Below are 21,903 nucleotides of genomic sequence, written 5' to 3' on the forward strand. Positions count from 1 at the left end.
CTACACACCTCTTTGAAACACATTTCGCCCTGGAGCTTGTGTGCAGGTCCTGCTTAAATATAGCTCCTGGTTCCCCCTTTTTTCAATATAAAATGGTTAGCCTAGGGCCCCAGCCCTACTCTTAATGATACTCTTATTAGTCCCTTCTCCTTCCTGAAATGTGCTCAGGTCCCTTCCTGGTGATGTCTCACCAAATCAGAGAGCACCCTTTGAAGTGTACGGGGAAAGCGTGGTTCTCACCTCTCCATAGTGTATCCAACCCAGCTTACAGGAATGCATTAGTACACAAATCTGTCTTGGTGAATTCCTCATCCTCCTCTGCTTATGCTTCACCATACAGGCCTAAGTCTCCCAAAATGGAACCCAGGATCCTCCACATAGTATATGATTCACTGGCACACAAACACCCAGTGCATGCACACACTGGGCTGGACTAGTCACAGCACTGGATCATTCCTGCACTCTTAGGCACACATTTCCAGCACATGCATTTAACATCCACGTACTGCACAGCACTATATCCTTCATGTACTGTACCACTCATAGACACACGTACACCCAACTCATGCAGTTAAGTTGCACGCAATGTACAGCACTACATTCTTCATGTTTTGTTCAGCCCACAGGTAGACATACACCCAGCACACACATTCAACATGCAAGCACTGCATTATCCCTGTATTGTACCCTTCCCAAGCACACACTCAGCAAACGTGCACGGCTCATGTGCCTTGCGACCCTCATGGGTGAGTAGCGCACTTTATAAACCCCTGATTGATTGATGAGCTGTGCAGCACTACACACCAAACCAATGTAGGCCAAGGGTGAGTTAAGCAAAACAGAAGCAGAAATGTAACTGATTGAGCCTGTAGGCCTCACACCAATGACATAGTTTAAAAGCAGGAGCACTTCCTCCCTTGAAGCATTGGGGTTTGACCCACTGGAATTTTGGCCCCCTGAGCTCCATTTTAATTATGCATATAAATAAAAAAATAAGTGTTAAAACTTGACTACTGACACTGCATCAGTGTTTACTTCCTGCACCCACAGCAGTGTTTATTTGATTTAGTGCACACACACACACACTATATACTGGAGTGGGTGAGCGGCGAGCGCAGGGAACCTAGGCCCATGGTGCATGTCGGCCTTTCTCTGGTCCTCCCGACATACGCACTAGAGGCTTCCCTGCACTGCACATTAGTGACTGGGGGTTGCTCAAATCCGTAGACTCCCACTCTCCTAATGAGTGGTGAGTTTGGTAGCTCAAGCCAATCCTGGCGGTGCTCTCCTACTGTGTAACAACTAGGGAGCAGCATCTGATCGGCTGCCAGCAGTGGGTGTTAGACCTATTCAAGGCTCCTCGGCCCTCGGGTGCAGAAAGCATGGCATCGCAAGGGGAGGGAGCCCCATGACCAATCACTGTATGATCACAGCTTGTGACCTCTGCTGTGGCCAGGCCAAATTTTTGTCGTGGTGCTGACTCCGTCCGAGACTTGTGTGATAAAACGGGGAACTGCTCGACCCACAGCCCTTATGAAGTGGAGTCCATCTAGGCATCTAGTATACACGTCTATGTGAGTTGCTGTGATGTAAGTGAGCCCCAATCAGTCATCCAGTGTCATATTTTTAGCTTGGTATGCAACATGTTTAAAATGTGTGCATAGAAAGCTTTATATGTACGTATAAATACTGGGATTTTTTATTGGGTTAAGTGTGTGTCTGTGAGTGTCGGGCCAGCACGATGCAATGCACATTTACATTTATTCGAGGTGCCTGCATGACTGTTTCTGTGGGTCACTTGTGCGCTGCAGGACTGATAAGTAGAATGTGATATACGACCAATTTCGGAGTTTGAATTTCTTTACAATATCCAGGATTGACAACGCCATGATGACCATCACTAGTAGAAATGGCCACAAATTTAATTTTCCCCAGATCACAGTGAGTCATCCACCTGAGTTAATTGTGTGCCTGTTCCCACGCTGGGGAAGGATTTAACTAGGGAAATGGAATGCATGAATGGAGTGGATTTGCACCGCCAAACGCTTTCAAAATTCATGAGTATGGGAGCTGTGTGTGTGCCCATTAATTTACACACAAATCATCACAGTTTGTATATACAAAAATAAAATGTGATTTTGTTCCATGTGCTTGTGTGTAGATGAAGAATAACGTTTGTGAATTCGGCCCTGTGTTTTTTTAATTACAAATTATTTACCAAAATGGAGTCACTAATTCTTTTCGAAAATGTATTAACGTAAGGGTTAGTCTGTACAAAATATTTCTATGTGTGTGCATATATTGCATTAAGTTAAAGCAGATGTACCAAAGTGTCAGAGATGCGATTCACAGTTAGCCTGGCTTTAACAGCCCACAGTGACTTCTTGGAAACATTGAAAACAAGCTTAGATTTCAGCATCTCTGTGATTTAAATGAATATCAACGTCATGGCTATTTGTTCAGGTTGTTATGCACTTAAAGCATGCTCAAAAATATGTTGTTAACCAGAAAGGTGAAAAACCTACTCAAATTCCATAGAACTTCCTTATTGGTTCAATGGCTTAAAGCCTTTTGTTTCTGGGATTGCAGGAAGCATGTGGCTCTGAACCTTTGGATGGCGAATCTCGTCTTGTAGTGACTGCATTTGATTTCTTTGTCTACAGCTGCTTGTTTCAGCTTCAGTGTGCGAGCATTGTGCCTTGCGCAATGCACACAGGTATCCACATCAGTCCTGATCAACATTAGTATTTTTGCTTCATATCGGCGACCGTGAAATTTTGTACAGGCGAGTTAGGACACTGTGACCAATATATCACAGCAGTCTAGTCACTCCCTCCCCTCTTCATGTGCCAAACGTCAGCCAAACTTACTTTACACATGGGTGCAAAGTGCAAACTGCGGAAGGGGGGTGGGGGAGTTGAAGGGCACGACCTTCCCATTTGAAATGCTACAGCTAAAGTGTAAGGCAAGAGTCTCCCTGTGCTGTAAACTGAGGAAGGGGCAGATGGCTAAAACAAGACTTCTTGCCAGTGTTGTGAAGCCCATATTGGCTTTTATTGAAGGAATCATTTGAAGCTTCCTGATACACCTTTATTCTTTTTGAGAGGTATTGTAAGAGAGCTACGAGCTAAACTGTGAAGTGTGTGCTTTTAAAAGACAAGTTATAAAAAAACTGCACTACTTACAGTCTGCACAAAAAACTCTATAGTTTGGAAACACTTTTTATCTTATAACCTTTATGTGCATTCTGTAGCACTAGCAGCCTATTTTATGTTGTGTGTAATGCTAGTTTAAAAATAAAGACTTTTTCAGAATGCTTACTGCGGCCAGACTATACTAAACTAGCACTAAACATATGCAAGTCACTATTCTCCACTGCAGCAACCACGATTCACTGCTCTTGCTCTCTGGTGCAGTACATTAACGACAGATGTTTCATAATGCTCACTAGTGCTGCATTCCCCACTGATTAACGCATCTAGTATTTGATTTTCATGAAAGCTGCGCGTTATTTTTTATGTATTTACGAGCGGGTGAAAGACTGAAAGAAGTTACAGAATATGTTGGTTTTTAGCCATGCCCATACGCTCACTCATTCTGCCTCAAAGGAGGCCTGTATCTGTGCTCATTTTCGCATGTGTGCTGCTCACACACAGTGGAGTGCTCTAACATAAACCATCCCTTTTTTCTCCCATTGTAGTGAGCGGTCAGAAGGTAAAATCTTTGGGCACTTACCAGCATGTTAGAGTAATTTGTGCTTCTCCCATATGGCATATCCTTTCTCTTAACACTGTACCACAGGAAAATTGCCACATACTTGACATAACAAAATCGTCTCATTTTAACAGTGAGTAATTGTAACCACCACTTCTGCCAATGCCTTTTATTGATTTGCCAACACTAAAACCAAGGATCCTCTTCAAAGGAATACCTTTTCACCTAAAATGATTTTAGCAGGCATCGTAGTATGCATTTACTTGGCTTTGACATATAATTTATGTGTTTGATTGACACTACTAAATTATGTTATAATTTTCATTTCAGCATTTGGGAAAGCCTGACAAATTTTACCTAATTTTTGTGCAAAGGACAAGAGGGTACAGTATCCAACCTCCTTTGCTGCTCTTGCATTGTGCCACCACAACTTAATGGTTTAAGGTAAGGAAACTGATACTATATTATTTTCCCATTATAGTTAACCCCTTCACTGCTAGCCCCCCCCCCCACCTCCCGTGCTAAGCCATGTTCTTGGCTATTTGGGGTAGTTTGAGCTTAGGCCCATGTAACTTTTTGACCACATAAGCTATCCCACACCAACTTTGCATCCTTTTCTTCCATCATCATGGGAATTATAAAGGTACCCAGGGCTTGTCGATTCCCCTGGAAATTAGCCAAAATACAGCTAATATATATATATTTTTTTAAATGGGAAAAAAGTGCTGCAGATGAAAGCGTCTGTTTTTTAAAACCTAGTGAGACCCACACAAGTCACCCCATCCTGGAATCCCTTGGTGTCTACTTTTCAAAAACGTATAGGTTTGCTAGGTTCTCTTAGGTGTCGGCAGAGCTAGGGTTCAAAATCTACTGTACAAATGTGGTGTGTTCACAGTGCGGTTTGTGCCTTTTCCTGTCGCGAGCACTAGGCCTACCCACACAAGTGAGGTATCAATTTTATCGAAGACTTTGTGGAATGCGGGATGGGTGGAAGTTTGTGGATCTGCGCAGATTCCAGAACTTTTCATCACAAAAAGGTTTGAGGTTTACAAGGGATTCTGGGTAACAGAACCGAGTGAGAGCCACACAAGTCACCACATCCTAGATTCCCCTGGGTGTATAGTTCTAAAAAATTTATAGGCTTGCTAGTTTTCCTTGGGTGTCAGCTGTGCTAGGACCCAAAATCCACAGGTAGGCACATTCCAAAAAACAGTCAATGCCTTGTGCACTTTCTGCCGCCCTGGGGAGGGCGGAATCAGGGGCTATTGCCCGATAAGGCCCTAAGGATGGCAGAAAGACTGTGGCTATTTTTGTGGGGAGGTGGGAACATTGGGATGCCCATTCTGGGCAGCCCCCAGCCCTACATATAAAAAGCAAGCATAATTGTTGGTGCCTAGTGGGCTCTCTGGCCCCTGTGGGGGAGATCAGGGGCTACTGCCCCCATCTGCCTCCTGGGGGCAAAAAGACAATGGCATCTTTTTTTTTGTGGGTGGGGGCATTGGCATACCCATTTTGGGCAGGCCCCACCCCTGAATTTTTAAACAAATGTACCCCTGTTGCTAGCGGGCTTTCTGCCCCCCTGAGGAGGCAGATAAGGGGCTATTGCCCCATCTGCCTCCGGGGGGCAGAAAGACTGTGGCAATTTTTGGGGGTGGGTGTTGGGGTATTGGCATGCCCATTCTGGGCAGCTCCCATCCCTACGTGTAAAAAAAAAACCTGGGGCCTAGTGAGCTTTCTGCCCCCCTGGGAGACAGATCAGGGGCTACTGCCCCTATCTGCCTCCTGGGAGGGGCAGAAAGACTGTGGCATTTTTTTTGGGTGGTGGGGGCATTGGCATGCCCATTCTGGGCTGCCCCAACCCCGAACTTTGGGGGGAAAATTCCCGGGTGCCTAGTGGGCTTTCTGCCCCCTGGGGGGCATATATGGAGCTACTGCTCCCCCTGATTTTTTTTGGGGGGGGGGGGCGAAAGACTGCAGCATTTTTTAGGGGGTGGGACGTTGGCATGCCTATTCTTGGCAGCCCCCACCCCTATGTATTTATAGGAAAAAAATCCTTGGTGCCTTGTGGTCTTTCTTCCCTCCTGGGGGGGGGGGGCAGAAAGACTGGCATTTTCTGTGAGGGAGGGTGTGGTATTGGCATGCCCATTCTGGGCAGCGCCCACCCCAAACATTTGAAAAATAAATCCCTGGTGCCTAGTGGGCTTTCTGCCCCCCGGGGGGCAGATAAGTGGCTAGCCCCTCGTCAGCCTCTCAGGAGGAGCAGAAAGACTATAGCATTTTTTTAGGTGGGGGCATTGGCATGCCCTTTCTGAGCAACCCCTACATATATAGAAGAAGAATCCCTAGTTCCTAGTCAGCTTTCTGCCCCCCGGTGGCAGATCAAAGGCTATTGCCCCATCTTCGTCCTGGGGGGCAGAAAGGATTTTTCCTTCTTTAGGGTGGAAGGGTCTTTTTGACATTGGAATGCCCATTCTGGGCAGCCCGCACCACCGCCTATAAAAAAATTATCCTTGGCGTCTAGGGTGCTTTCTCCCCCCTCCCACCCGGTGCAGATTGGGGGCTATTGCCCCATCTGCCCCCAAGGGGGCAGAAATACTAGCTTTTGAAATAATTTATGGGGGGAGAAAAGGCCCTTGCCCAAGGGGCCGCTCCACCCTCCCTGGTGGCTAGTGGGTTGATCCCGGCTAGGGATCCACTAGGTAAGGGTCTCATTGGAAAGGGGAGATTCTCCCCTTTCCAACGATACCTCTCCTTTGTGTTTCGGTGCTCGGGGCTGAAATAGCCCTACGATCTGCGAAACTGTGCAACTGAAAATAAGTTTCAGTTTTGTTTTCATTGTAATGACAACAGTGCACCATGCGCATGATCGTCATTACAATGAAAAGACAAACCACGCTTTGGAGGGTTGGGTAAGCTCTTGCCCATATTTTGCAAGTGTGCTCATGACAGAACGATACCGTTATGAGCATGGAAGGGGTTAACGGCTATGTATGTAGCCTACATAGTGGGTGGGGCGGGAGCACATGAACTTAATCCATGGACCTGTGCGATCAATATTATAAAATAGATTGGAATGTTGGCAGTTCTATTGAAGATAATGAATTAGCTCAGGGATTACAATGGCTGGAATAATCCTGGAGCTCCAACTTTCCAATGTTTGTCCTTCTGTTTCTTCCTTTTTCACTTAGAATGTTCTACCCTCAGTGGATGAATGCAATAATAGCTTCATAGCCCAGCTGCCTCTGGCTCTACCAGTTGTTATAGGCCCTATCCCATGCCTTGTTATAGGTCCTCACCTGTGGCTCGAGATATAACCTCTTTAGGGCCTTCAGAAATCAGTATGGTACACAGAGACACCAGGCTGTCAGGCTATAACAGTCATTTTGTGCAAAGGGAGATATATTGCAATTATGCACAAGATATGCATTTATACAGAAATATGAGTTATGTTTTTGCACCAAACCGTATACTTTGATTATGGACAGGTAACTTTAATAATGATAAAACACCACGGACGGCTACAAGATCATCCGAAAGGACCGCATCAACCAAACAGGAGGAGGCATCGCCATCGTCCATAAGAACACCATCCGCATCACGACCAGTTCCGACGATAACCTCGCATCTGCCGAACACCTTCACTTCCAGGTCCACACCGACCCCAAGACCACACTCAGAGGCACCCTCATCTACAAACCACCAGGACCCCGCACACAATTCAGCGAAGACATCACTGACTTCATTAGCCCACACGCCCTCCCCTCCGAGGACTACATTCTACTGGGTGACCTCAACTTCCACCTGGAAAAGAACAACGACAGCAACACCACCAGCCTTCTAGACAACCTCGCCAATCTTGGACTCAAACCACTCGTTGACACTCCCACCCACTATACCGGGCACACGCTCGACCCAATCTTCACCTCCAGCAAGCACATCTCCTTCAATCACACCACAGCTCTCCACTGGACGGACCACAGCTGTGTTCACTTCAACTACAATAAGACCACGACCCACAACCACCCTCAACCAATTCCCCGCAGAAACTGGAACAAAATTACCACTGACCAGCTCCTCACATCACTTCACCAAAACCCTCCTGCCAAATCATCGGACCCAAACCAAGCAGCCACCAACCTCACACAATGGATCACCCACAGCGCTGACGAATTAGCACCCTTGAAAAACCATCAAATGAGTCCCCTCGCATCCATAGCACGCCAACACAACCTCAACATAATCTCCTACGCAGACGACACCCAGCTGATCCTCTTCCTCATCAAAGACCCAAACACCGCCAAAACCAACCTACACGAAGGGATGAAATAAGTAGCCGAGTGGATGAAGAACAGCCGCTTAAAACTGAACTCGGACAAAACGGAAGTCCTCATCTTAGGATCATCCCCCACCGCCTGGGACGACTCATGGTGGCCACCGGCCCTGGGAAATGCACCCATACCAACAGACCACGCACGTAACCTGGGCTTCATCCTGGACTCCAACCTCTTGATGACCAGACAAGTCAACGCCGTCTCATCATCATGCTTCAACATTCTACGTATGCTCAAAAAAATGTTCCGCTGGATCCCCACCGAAACAAGAAAGACGATCACCCATGCACAAGCCGACTGGACTACGGAAACACCCTTTACGCCGGAACAACAGCCAAACTACAGAAAAAACTCCAACGCATCCAGAACGCCTCAGCCAAACTCATCCTAGACATCCCCCGCCATACTCACATTTCCGGTCACCTAAAAGACCTCCACTGGCTCCCCGTCAACAAGAGAAGAACGTTCAGTCTCCTCACCCACGCACACAAAGCCCTCTACAACCTAGGACCCGAATGCCTCAACACGCGCCTGTCCTTTTACACCCCCACCCGCCAACTACGATCGTCCAATCAAGCCCTCGCCGCTATTCCACGCATCGAAAGATCCACCATGGGGGGGAAGATCCTTCTCCTACTTAGCGGCCAAGACCTGGAATTCTCTCCTCCGACCTCCGCCTTACACAGAACCACCTCTCCTTCAGAAAACAACTAAAAACTTGGATATTTGATAAGTAAAACACCCCCACTCCCTCAAGCGCCTTGAGACCCTCTGGGTGAGTAGTGCGCTATACACATTTTTTAACTTGAACTTATGAAAACAGTAGAACAGCTACTTGCAAGGCCATTCATTGGACTGAGACATGAAGACAAACTAATTGTAAAACAATAAGGACCTGACCAGCCTGTTCAAGACTTACAAACGTACATTCTCAAACACCTGGTACACAAAAGTTGATTGGCTTACAGGGTGTACTTCAACAAATTCTCTGCTCTGCTTTCCCTGCTTGCTGTTTGGTGGTGACATTCTTTGAACCAAAAAAGGAGTAACAGACTTGGAGCATTTGTTAGACAAAATAAAAAAGAATGCTCACACAAGAAACCATATGGAAAACCCGACGTGGCTGGGAATTTTGGGAGACACACCGATTGAAGCCCACATAAGCGACGCATACCGCAAATAAATACAGAAGCACCATGAACCAGTTGATTGGAATAGACGCATCCTGTCAAAAATAATTGATTGCATTATTTTTGGTGGTGCTTTTGAACTGGCATTACGAGGGCATAATAAATCTGAAAATTCCTCAAATCCTGGTATATTCAGAGGCCTTATGGATTTACATTTAGCAAGTGCTACATTCTTTGAGGGCACCTCTTAAACAATACAAAATGAACTCCTTGAGTGTATGCTAGAGATTGCGAGAAACTGTATTGTCCAACAAGTGAAAGAAACAGACACTGTGGCTGTTCAGGCTGACGGCACCACTGATGTGGCCACTAAAACACAGTCTTTATTAGTTTTTCAGTACATTGACAATGACAGTAAAGTTGTGGAGAGGTTCTATAGGTTCACACATTAAAGAGACTCTAGTGCAGAAACCATTACTTCAGCGATACTACATGAACTGAACTTGATTTTTCCAGAGCAGTCTCAAAAACATATTGCACAAAGCTATGATGGTGCATCAGTAATGAGTGGAATCCTTGGTGAAGTCTTTCTGTTTCTATTTCATGAAATAAGGCCTCATGTCAACATATTATACAGCCAGTTACAAAAACGAGACATAGATACAGTCTTTGTGCAAAGAGTTACCAGTCAGTCTGTTTGTCACCAGCGTGAGCCAAGAGAGAGATGGGGATGACTATTTAGACAGCTGACTGCGAGAAGATTCTAGTTTCTCAAATCACAGGAAGAACATCTGCAGTTTGGTCTGAATGGCAAAGGAGATATGTGACATTATAATTGTGAATGCACAGGAACGTTTTTCTTTCACAAAACATTTGGTGAGTGCCATATTACTGAAAAGTGATCAGTTTGAAAGCTCTGAATGAGGCTGTGTAAACGTATCCTATGCTCAACAAAGAGGATCGAAGAACTGAGTTGACTGTATTGTACTCAATGCATGTGTATCAGGAGGCCACTGGTGCCATTTCTTTGTTATCTTTAATTCAGAAACTTAATATGGAAAAGTCACTTTAAGAGACAGTGGCTTTAGTAAAAGTAGTCATTACCACTCCTATGACGACAGCAGAGTAGGAACAATGTTTTTCCACTTTAAACAGAATCAAGACATTCATTAAGAACAACATGATTGAGGAAATACTGAATGTTTTAGCAATGCTCTCTATAGAGAGAGACCTAATCAAAAGAATCCCAGACTTTAATGTTCAAGCCATAGAGAAGTTTGCAGCTATTAAAGACAGACATGCTGATTTTGTCAACAAAAAGTAAAATATATGTGAATCCTAACATTTCATGAATGCTGATAGTTTGTGACCTGCTCAGTTGTTCCCTATCTGCTGTACAGATATTGGAGACACTGAAATCACTGGAGAATGCCGGACTTCAATCTGTCTTATGCACAGTGCCTTGTAGGGTGTCCTACTACCATTTTAGGGCTCGCCCCTTTCCTATTCCGCAGGAATAGGAAAAAGAGCCCTAATGCAGCTAAACCACTTCAGGCCAAGGGCTCTCCTCCAGAGGATTTTGGACAGTTCACGTGAATTACAATCACATGACCTGCTCTCATGCACGAGCCTTCCCCCTGGCAGCAGCATTTCTCCTTTCACGGCCGCCAGGCCACATCAAAGGGTTCCGCTGCCCCGCCCCCTGCTTCACGGCCATCTGTTCCTCTCTCCCCGCACACAGCGTTACTCGGATTTCTCCTCCCCCCTCTCTTTCATCACTGGTCACCCAGGGCCCTCCCATGATTGTGCGACCTCGACCAGCCCTGCACTTCCCACCTTCAGGTAAAGCAGCCATCGGCAGGAGGCTTCCCCGTCCTTCTCTTACATTGGGGCCGTCGCCAGCAGATTTCCCTGTGCTGCTTGTTGGTTTTGCTTATTTAGCGTTAGCGATTTCTTTTTATCCTGAGCCGAGCTTCTTTCTTGTTATTCTTAACAGCTGCTCTTCGCTCCCTCTCGGGCTGCCTCCTCCTCCCTCCTGCTTATGGGGCTGTTTTCTCCCCTGTTGTTTAGAGAATCTGGTCACCCTAGATAAGGATACACTGACATTGAGAAACACCCTGGAATTGTGACAGAGAGCGTGAACCTGCCAGTTTATTTTTTTATTCCTCTGTTGTCCTTGCCTCCCTCCCACCTTCTCGTTGCCTAATTTGCTTTTTCCCTTTCAGTCCCCATCCTCCAGCTGTCGTCTGACTTCTTCCCACTAATTCCCAGACTCCCACTATCTGTGTTGGCGTAAATAAATCTAGGCACATTGGTCCCCGTTAATTAACAACTATTGTTTATAGCACGCATTCATATCATAACGAAAGCTCTTATTTCTGTGATCAGGAGTATTTGGCTGTGCTAATTGTTTGAAATGGGTGTTTTTTTCAAATGGCCTAATGAGCGCTGCCTTTAGCTGCACTAAACGTACTTTCATTACACGAGTGCAAGCGGCGCATGGAAGCTGCAGTTGGATCAGCTTGTTTGTGGTTTCCTGTCCTAGAGAACCACAAAAGCGAAAGTAAATAACTTTTGCACTGGCCACAAGACCATGGCTTTAAGTGGGCCGGGTCTTGCCGGTGCTCAGCCATGGCAGTTCCTAAAAACAGGCGCAGAGACGGACCCCTATGGGGCTCTCCATTTTTGCCCTCACCCTCAGGGTACAAAATAAAATCTCAACTCTGCAGCCGTACCACTGTCCAAAGCCTTTGATGCAACTTCAAACAGACTCGTTTTAGTTCTTTCACAGTCTCATCTCAGAATGCAAACATTTTCAATATTATATACAACAAAACCATAGCTGTTGCATAATTATCTTAGGCAACTAAGAACAATTGATATAGCCAATAGTCCTGGCTTGTTATAGGTATAAAGTTGCTTGTATCCTAAAGCTGGATGTAATGACTGAAACAGCAAAATGCCAGTCAGGGGGCAAACTATGCTAAGCACACAATTTTGGCATGCGTGTTTTTAAGCCGTGCCTTAATTACTGCTGCTACGCCCTGTTGAGAGCCCCCCGCGCAGTTTTTTCCTTCCACTTAAAACCCTGCATAACACAAAAAAACACTTGCCTTTACGAATGCGCCCAAATGTATTAATTTACAGCCCAACGCATGGACAATTGTCTTTATTCTTTGTTGTGTATACATGGCAATTGTGAAGGAGCTTTCTGGCTCCTAAACGTTTAGTACTATTCTTCTCAATATTTAAGAAATAAAATGATCAAAGTTGAATGCTCATACAGTGCTCCGGACATGATGGTGCTTTTAAATTAAACACTTGCTGTTGAAATATGCAGTGATCTTTAAGTTACGAGTGAAATTCCAGCAAGTTCTACTTGGCTTTCCATCTAGTCAATGTTATTTGCAACGCACAGAGATAAAGAAGTTACAAATGAAACTGTGCAAAAGCAAGTTACTTAAGTATGAATTGCATTTAAGATACATTATCGCAGAATGCGTAAAAACAAGACCAGAACAATTTCTTCCAAAACTCCTTAAAACCAAAAACTTTATGGAAATCAGCAGTACTGAAATACTTTTTTGGAAGGGTAAGAATATATATGACTCCGCAACATCTGACAAATTGGATTTGCCTGTGGCCTCGGATTGCGGGAAAGAAACATTAAATGAAGAACCATCTCAATCATTTAACAGAAAGTGAACGGAAAAGGCTTCCCGCGCATGGTCAAAATAAGAGCACTAAATGGCGCATTTCTGTTTGTCGGCCTAGATGTTTCCCAACTGAGATATTGAGCGGCCCCTCTATTCCTTAGTAATGACCTATCTTAAGTAAACTGTGTAAGCGTTTTTCTCTTTCTCTGTTCTCCTATTATGCATTACACGTTTGACCAACATGCCCTCTTGCATATATGATCCAGTGAGCGTTTTCTATAATTTTGTTGTGATGGTTGGTGCTTCAGAGTTCATAGGGGCTTTTTGAGAAGTACGGTGGATTATTCAGAAGTTAATAGAATAAGGACTCACCATCATTTCTAGCTTCCCCTCTGTTACTAAAAACCTGCCCAAATCATCCGTTTGGACACTCAAAACTGCTTAAGAGAAGGACTTGTGCAGTAGGATCACTGCCCCTCTGGAACACTTGTTTCTTTGTGTGGTGTACCGTCAGTGGGGTTTGTCTCTCTGCGTGGGGTCTGTCAGGGTTCTCTCTCTACACCACTCTCTCTCTCTCTCACTCCCCTCTCACTCCACCCCTCTCTCGCCACCCCTCTCACTCTCTCTCCACCCCTCTCTCTCTCTCTCCACCCATCTCTCTCTCGACCCATCTCTCTCTCCACCCCTCTCTCTCCACCCCTCTCTTTACACCCCTCTCTCTCTCTCTCCACCCCTCTCTCTCCACAACCTCTCTCTCTACACCCCTCTCTCTCTCTACACTGCTCTCTCTACACCCCACTCTCTCTCTCTACACCCCACTCTCTCTTTCTACACCCCTCTCTCTTTCTACACCCCTCTCTCTCTCTACACCCCTCTCTCTCTCTACACCCCTCTCTCTCTCTACACCCCTCTCTCTCTCTACACCCCTCTCTCTCTCTACACCCCTCTCTCTCTCTACACCCCTCTCTCTCTCTACACCCCTCTCTCTCTCTACACCCCTCTCTCTCTCTACACCCCTCTCTCTCTCTACACCCCTCTCTCTCTCTACACCCCTCTCTCTATACACCCCTCTCTCTCTACACCCCTCTCTCTCTACACCCCTCTCTCTCTACACCCCTCTCTCTCTACACCCCTCTCTCTCTACACCCCTCTCTCTCTACACCCCTCTCTCTCTACACCCCTCTCTCTCTACGCCCCTCTCTCTCTACGCCCCTCTCTCTCTACACCCCTCTCTCTCTACACCCCCCTCTCTCTACACCCCCCTCTCTCTACACCCCTCTCTCTCTACACCCCTCTCTCTCTACACCCCTCTCTCTCTACACCCCACTCTCTACACCCCACTCTCTCTAAACCCCACTCTCGCTACCCCACTCTCGCTACCCCACTCTCGCTACCCCCCTCTCGCTACACCCCTCTCTCTAAACCCCTCTCTCTAAACCCCTCTCTCTAAACCCCTCTCTCTGCACGTGAGGAACCGGTACTGCATACAGGGGGATTACGAAGGGCTCTAAATAAAGCCGGCGGTTCAGCCGCTTCGAAAAGCTGACAACTGTCCACAACGTAAAGGCCAGAATTCCATCACTTGCTAACAAGGTCCATTTTTAACCAACGTAGGAGTATCATAGCTCGATCATCGATAGCTAGTCCCTTACATCTGGCGTCATGATGCCACCACTCATCACTCAGCGCCACAGCATCACTCGGCACCACTGAATGCCACAGCACCACTCAATGCCACAGCACCACTCAATGCCACAGCACCACTCAACCCCACAGCACCACTCAACCCCACAGCACCACTCAGCGTACAGCATCCCTCAATGTCACAGCATTACTCAATGCCACAGCATTACTCAATGCCACAGCATCACTCAATGCCACAGCATCACTCAATGCCACAGCATCACTCAATGCCACAGCATCACTCAGCACCACTCAACGCCCAGTACCACTGAATGCCACAGCATCACTCAGCACCAATGAATGCCACAGCATCACTCAGCACCACTAAAGGCCACAACATCACTCAGCACCACTGAAGGCCACAGCATCACAGCACCACTGAAGGCCACAGCATCACTCAGCACCACTGTACACCACAGCATCACTCTGTGCAACCATTCAACAACAACTGGTTCTAATATGTTCTCTCAATGTTTCAAGCTTTATTACAAATGTCACAAAAATATGTTAATATTTCACTGGTGTTCTTGGATTTTTATCACAATAAAATACACTGAACATAATCTTCCCAAAAAGTTATTTACAAAAGTTTAAGCTATTGACATTATAAATTACAATAGCTTTTATTTAAGTATTATTTATCAAAAAAAATAAAAGCAATTGTTATTTGTAATATTAATACATCTAAGTCATGTAAATACAACACATATTGCGTTACAAATGCTATAGGTGTCACGTTTTCAAAAGTTAAAACTATTGGCATTGTAAATGACAAAGCTATTAATTTAACTATTTTCAAAACAAAAACATAAATAATATATTTGTAATTTACAATACTAATAGCTCAAAATTTCCTAATGCGAGACCTATTGCATTGCAAATGCTTGTTTAATGTTTATTCCTTGCGGTCTGTGTCCAGTCCAAGAAATCACAATAGCTTGTATTTCCTCAGTACTGTTAATTTCTAAATGTATATCGATAAATACAAATATCTTTGAGGTACTCAGCATTGTAATCTCGAAGTGTGTAATGAAGTTCTGTGGTTATAATGGATAAGCAAATACCTATGTTATTACATGACATCTCTTTATTGATGTAATCACTACACTTTCACAACTGCTTAATTAACCTTCTTCCTTTCTCAAATTTGCTTGAAAATGTACCATTTGCCCACTCTTTTTTCAAACATTTCGGGGGGGGGGGGGGGGGGGGGGGGGGAGAACCGCCACAAACCCCCCTTATGTTGGTCCGTCTCGCCCGTTAGGCTCGCTCACCGCAGTGCACTCCGCCACAACTTGTACATCCCACCACTTTCAAATCTCACCAGTTGCTACTGGTTAAAAGTCCCTGTTAACTCCAACTGATCACTACACGGTATGCTGCCACCACTGCACTTGTGCTGCTAAACTCCTGGTGAAGGCAGTAGCCTTCCACCATTATGAGGGTGGCACCTTGAGTGCTTCTCCAGATCCAACAAGACTGCAATACTTGATACAGGCCAGTGTTACGGTGCACATGAAAAATCTGTATCTGGCTATGACAACAAAAATCAGCATTAGGATTCAGACATCAGTGCAGCTGGGTGCTCAGGGTGGGGGTGCACGTCAATTATCATGGGAGGATTTTTCAGTCCCAACAAGTCACATCAAGACAATGATTTTAACCACCACCTTGTTCACCAGCGAGCTCCTGAACTCGAACCGGAGCTTCATTAAATACACAACAACGACATAAACATAACCATAAAATGTAATCACATGTTATGAGCGGTTTCTTCAGAAAGAAGCATAATGGGGAACTGCATGCGCTACAGGCACCTTCCCATTGTGAACATAAATCATCTCTTCCATTTACAACTTATCAAAACCTGAAAAACAACTAATAGGAGAGTGCCTATACAAAGAAGCAATCCTAAATTATATCCAAACACCTATATAGAAATAGCAAAAGATGAATGACTACTGGGTAGCCACAAAAGCCATCAAGAATCAAACAAATTTGTAAGGGAAACTCAACCAATAATCAGGTTAAGCTCGCAGTGGGGAAGTATGAAATTTAGTTGTGTGTGCATGGGTTTGTAGGTCCTAGTTTTTTGAAAGCAAAGGATATATTTTACATACATGGATATGGGATCCATAGAACACCTTGAATCGCATTAATATCACAGAAGCATATTATATAATTCATGTTGCTAGTTCAAATACTAGAAGAGCTATATTATATGTTCTTCATAAATATTTAGATTAAGAGAGAAAAGAGTTCAAACTTACTCTGAAGTAATCACTGCATGCTGCCAAGACTGCCTTATGTGCATGGAATTTCTGCTCCTCAGCAACTAGGGTGACATCACACAGTATTCCATCATTTCTTTGTTGATTCAGAGCAGCCAGGACATCATCTTTATGAGACTTTGACTGGCAGAGTCTCTGACCAGTTAGCATTTCTTGAACACTGCCAAAACAAAAGAGGTAACAGCATCTGTTTATTAACTGCAAAGTACCTCTATGCAGTACAAAGTATTCGGTGTATACTTCATGTCTCCACTTCCGTATAACAACAGTGAGGCTAAGGAAGCAAGATAAGCAATGCTGTTTATGTTACACCATTTATGTTTTTAAGGTGCATCAATCGCTGCATGCCATCTTGGTGCTAAATGAGTAGTAATTAAAAGAACACACTTAAACATATAACATAGCCAAAGGAAGGAGCAAAGAGCACAAAACAATGTTGTAAGAGTCCATCTGACTGATAAGGATTTTTTAGTATTTCAGTGGTTGCCTGTTTTACACTTTCAATGTATTTATTTATTTATTTTTAAAGTATTATAGAGCGCGAACAAGACCCTTGTGGATATCAGAGTGCTTTACAATCAGTGATGAAAAATTATACAACAAAATAAAAAACAGAGAGATCAAGTATACATAACATATTGTGGAAAATGAATCAAAACACAAACAGGTAGATCAAGTATACATAACATATTGTGCAAAGTAAATCAAAACAAAAAGGTGCAAAACAGGAAACCAACTGTAGAGCCTAGATTGTCTGTTTGGACCCGTGGCATAAAAGAACTACTGGTGGGGGTACTAGTGAACTCATAGTTTCCTTAGATAATGATCATGTGAATTTTTCCATGAGAATCGCTTTTACTTCCTTTTTGAAAAATGTCGTAGATGTGATAAGTCTGGTTTCTGGTTCTGGGGGTAGTGCGTTCCAAATCCTAGAGGCTATCCCTGAGAAGGAACGTTTATAGGTTTTCGTCTTGTTGAATCTGTGTGGCTTCAATAGTATGTTTTCCCCATTTCTTGTGGATCTATTACCACCAGAGATAGTCAGTTTCTGAGTGAGATAGCTGGGTGCATTGTGGTGTATGGCTTTGTGAGTCATGCAGGCAATTTTCAGGTGAATTCTGGCTTCAAATGGTAGCCAATTCAAGGCTTTTAAGTCAGAAGAGATGTGGGACCTTCTTTTCGAGCCCGTGATGAGTCTCGCCGCAGCATTGATGGAGGCTCTAGTGGTGCTCTTGTCGCTTTGGGTAGGCTACAAAGAGAGGCGCTTCCATAGTCCACCCCAGGGATAACTACAGCTTGAACTGCTGTCTTGAAATCATTGATTGGTAGGAAGGGTTTCAGCTTCCCCAATGTATTAATCTGGAAATTTGCCCCCGTTGTTGCGTTGCTAATGTGTTTATGCATGTTGAGGTTGCAGTCAAGGGATATACCCAATGATTTTGCCGAGTCAACAATGGTTGGTTGAACGTTGAATGCCGTTAGGTGTTTGAACCAGTCATGCAAGAGGGGTATTTTGCCGGGTGGAGCTATTAGGAGGAATTCAGTTTGTAGTGCATTTAGCTTGAGATGGTTCTCAGCTAACCATGACTGGGTGTTTAAAAGCGTTGTGTTGAGCAATTTGATGTCTTCTGGTGTGTGTATATCTTAAGGTAAAGTTGTGTATTGTCTGCGTACATGTGAAATTGTACGTTGGATGCTTGCAACAGAACAGTAAGTGGCTCCATAAATAAATTAAACAGTGTTGGGGATAGTGCAGACCCTTGTGGGACTCCCAAAGTTACTGGCACGGATTTGGACAGGCAGTTGTTTGACCTTGGATTTTTGAGTCCGGTTTTAAAGAAAGGAGGTAAACCAGTTAAGCATTGACCCTGATAGGCCCATTCTGTGGTTCAGCAGATCTATCTGGTTTTCGTGTTTGACCGTATCAAAGGCTAAGGAGATTTGTAATAGGATGAGTAGGCATGATCCATTCTGATCAAGTATTTGTAAGGTACCGTCAATTATGTGGGTCATAGCTGATTCGGTGCTGTGCCCTGCTCTGAAGCCTGATTGGTGTTTGTCAAGAAAGTTTTGCCAGGGTAGGAAATAGGGCGATAGTTGTTTAGGGCCATGGGGTCAGCTTTGGGTTTTTTGAGGATGGGTGAATCCTGTCCTACTTTGAGGGAGTCCGGAATGCAACCTTGATGGAGTAAGCTGTTGATGATTTTGGTCCAGAGTGGCAGAATCAATGGGGTTAAGTCTTTAACGGCATTAGCAGGGAGAGGATCGGTGGTGTGATTGGCCGGCTTGAGGGTGCTGAGAATCTTGCCAATTGCTTCTTCACTGTAGGTATAAAAGTAAGACCAGGTTGTGTTGTTTTTTTAGTTCAAGTTTTGCAGTGGTTTGTTGTGACAATGTTGGAAAAGTGGGGGGTGTTTTGGTGTGAGCACTTGGCTGTAACATAAGGTCATTAAGGAGATCTTTCTTGATATTTTCAGTCTTTGGATTAAAGAAGGTAGAGAATTCTTCACAGGTGAGTTGAGTACGAGCGATGTTTTGTAGTCGTTGAGGTTCATCCTTAGTTTGGGTTTTGATTAATTCAAAAAGTTTTTGGGAACGGTTTCTTGCTTGGTCTAGTTGGTGGGTGAAAAAGTCTGCTTTAGTGCACTTGATCTTTCTATTGTAAGCATTTCTCTTTTTCTTGGCGAATGGGACTGATCTACAATTGCGTTTGGAAGTTCTGAGAGAGCGTCTATCATCATTCAGCAGATCGTTGTACCAAAGTTTAGAGTCTTTCGAGGAAACTCTCTTCAGTTGAAGAGGAGCAACTTCATTAATAACCGAGGTCATAGAGTTGAGGTAGTGGTTGGTGAGGTCATGAACATTGGAGAGACCAGCCGGAGGCTGGAGTAGTTTATGGCTGTAGGCAGGTAAAGTGTTGGGGTTGAGTTTTTTCAAGTCTCTTTTCCATATCTTTGGTTTAGTGGATTGGGCTGCGTTGAGTTTCACCGTATCCCTGATAAAGAAGGTAATGATATGGTGGTCTGACCAACCACAGGGTAGGATTGACTCAAGCTGAATGGAGTAATATTTGGAGATTGTTAAATCCAAGTTTGCGCTTTTGCTGTGTGTGGGGCTGTTGCAAATTTGTGTGAGGTTGAGCGCGCCGATGAAGTTTTTGAGACTGTTAACCATTGAGTCGTTGAGGTCGTTCCAATAGAGATTGAAGTCACCAAGGAATATTTCAGTGTTTTGTCGTCCGTGTTCGTTGTGACCATGTCCATGAAGTGTTCAGTGAAGGTGAGGTGGTCACCAGGTGGATGATAGATGATGTGTAATGAGCATATTGTAGTGCCATTGCTGTTGATGTCAATGCACATGTATTCGCAAGAGGAGATGGGGGATAAGGCTCGGTTTACTGATATGCTGCTACAATGTATGCACGCTCCCCCAACCTTATCACTCCTAACCAGTCTGATGATGTCATCATTTGGTGGTACGAGAATGTCAAGGAGAGGTGTAGAGGAATCAGTTAGCCAGGTTTCTGTTAACACAATATGGATAAGCTCATGTGAGATGATGAGGTCAGCAATGTCTACTTATAAGGATTTTTTTGTATTTCAGTGGTTGCCTGTTTTACACTTTCAATGGCACACACAATGGCTTTTAGGGGTAGCCATGGGTATCAGTTGCTACCACTGGCTTGCCCTGTATTGCCCGAGGCACTGCCCTTGCATCCTCTGTTCAACACATGAAGACAGAGACCAGGCAGAAAACCGGACCTTAGTGACCGCTTGGCACATATTTCAGGCATGCCTAGTGGCCAGTTAGTGACTACTGCGACTTTCTGCTGCAGCAATACTCTGCACCTAGTCCTCCTATATCGAGTCTGTGTAGTAAAATGAGATCCACAGTTCAGATTTGAGCCAAGCCCTACATCCACTGCCCAGATGCCAGAGCACATGTTGCCCAGACTTTGGCCATAACCAACTGGCTCTGGGTGCAGAGAGTAGTATTTGACAAAGTCCTATTCATAAGCCATCATCATCTCAAACAGCTCCTGATTGTAAGTCAGGTTCGGTCCTGTAGGGAAGCGGTAAAGGCTTGTTTTGAGGGCAGCAATATCCGTCTTTCCTGCAGCATTGTTCGGTTTATGAGGGAAGCGAACGCTAAACTAAGTCGGGCAGACCCCCAAGTCATCGGTCTTTATCCTATGCTAGCATACTTAGGAGTCAAGGTCAACAACCGTCTCTACTAGCGCTTTGATTAAGTCCTATGAATACCTCCCTGCTTGCCAAGCTCCCAGCAGTCAGCACGGCCTGACTTTGAGCTCATTGACTCGTTCTCTCCACAAATATCATTTCTTGGTGTGGATCCGCCAATGAGAACAAGCCCTATGCTGATTTTTCTTTTTTCCCAAGAAGAACTATTTAACTTATACATTTTTACTCCTTTGTAATTTCATTGAACTACAATATATTTGTAATCTTTTAACATCTTTTAAAGGAGAAGCTGTATCTTGTGAACTAATGTTTTACTTGTTTGCAAAGGTTTTAATTAATCATGCAATTAAGCCATTACCTTACCTTACCATCATCATCTAGTGCCCACTGGGCTTTCTAGGGTTCAGACAGAATGACAAAACTACTTCATATGCAGCTGCCATGGCAGTGTTTACTAGAAGAAAGGCACTGAATCCTTGTAACCTTGCCCATAGTCCCCGGTGGGCACAACCTTCCTTCATGCCCAGAGGAATCTAGGTGCATGGTGTGAACATCAGCTATTCCCTGCCTCCAGTTCACATGCACACAGACCCAAAGTATTAGCATCCGGAGGGCCTAACCTCAGTACTTTGGTGCATGCTCTGGAAATAGGGTGCAGCCTGCAGACAAACAATGCATCCAGTTCCACTGATGCGACCGCAGAAGGTGCAGCTTCTCTCCATGGCCAAACTCTGTGCCCATTTTACATGTCCACATTGGCCCTATTGATATCTGACCCGATTTTCAGCTTTAAATAATGTTTGAGGTTTTGAGCACTACTGGCACAAAGTGAGTTATAGAGAATAAAGCCGCCTTGGACTGTGCAAAGTGCATTAGCCCCTAGGCCAATAGATGGG

At 44.7% G+C, this 21,903-nt stretch overlaps 1 protein-coding gene across 2 annotated transcripts in view; it reads right to left on the reverse strand.

Moving 5' to 3' along the window:
* Window positions 1-21,903, reverse strand: part of KLHL32 (kelch like family member 32) — a 911,371-nt gene that overhangs the window by 693,034 nt on the left and 196,434 nt on the right. For both annotated transcript variants that reach the window (XM_086926629.1, XM_086926630.1), the window contains exon 3: window positions 16,785-16,965. In XM_086926629.1, the coding sequence (XP_086782755.1) occupies window positions 16,785-16,965 (181 nt within the window). The remainder of the gene's footprint in view (window positions 1-16,784; window positions 16,966-21,903) is intronic.

This window comes from Lissotriton vulgaris, chromosome 6 (genome assembly GCF_964263255.1).
Source record: "Lissotriton vulgaris chromosome 6, aLisVul1.2, whole genome shotgun sequence".
Classification (NCBI taxonomy): domain Eukaryota; kingdom Metazoa; phylum Chordata; class Amphibia; order Caudata; family Salamandridae; genus Lissotriton; species Lissotriton vulgaris.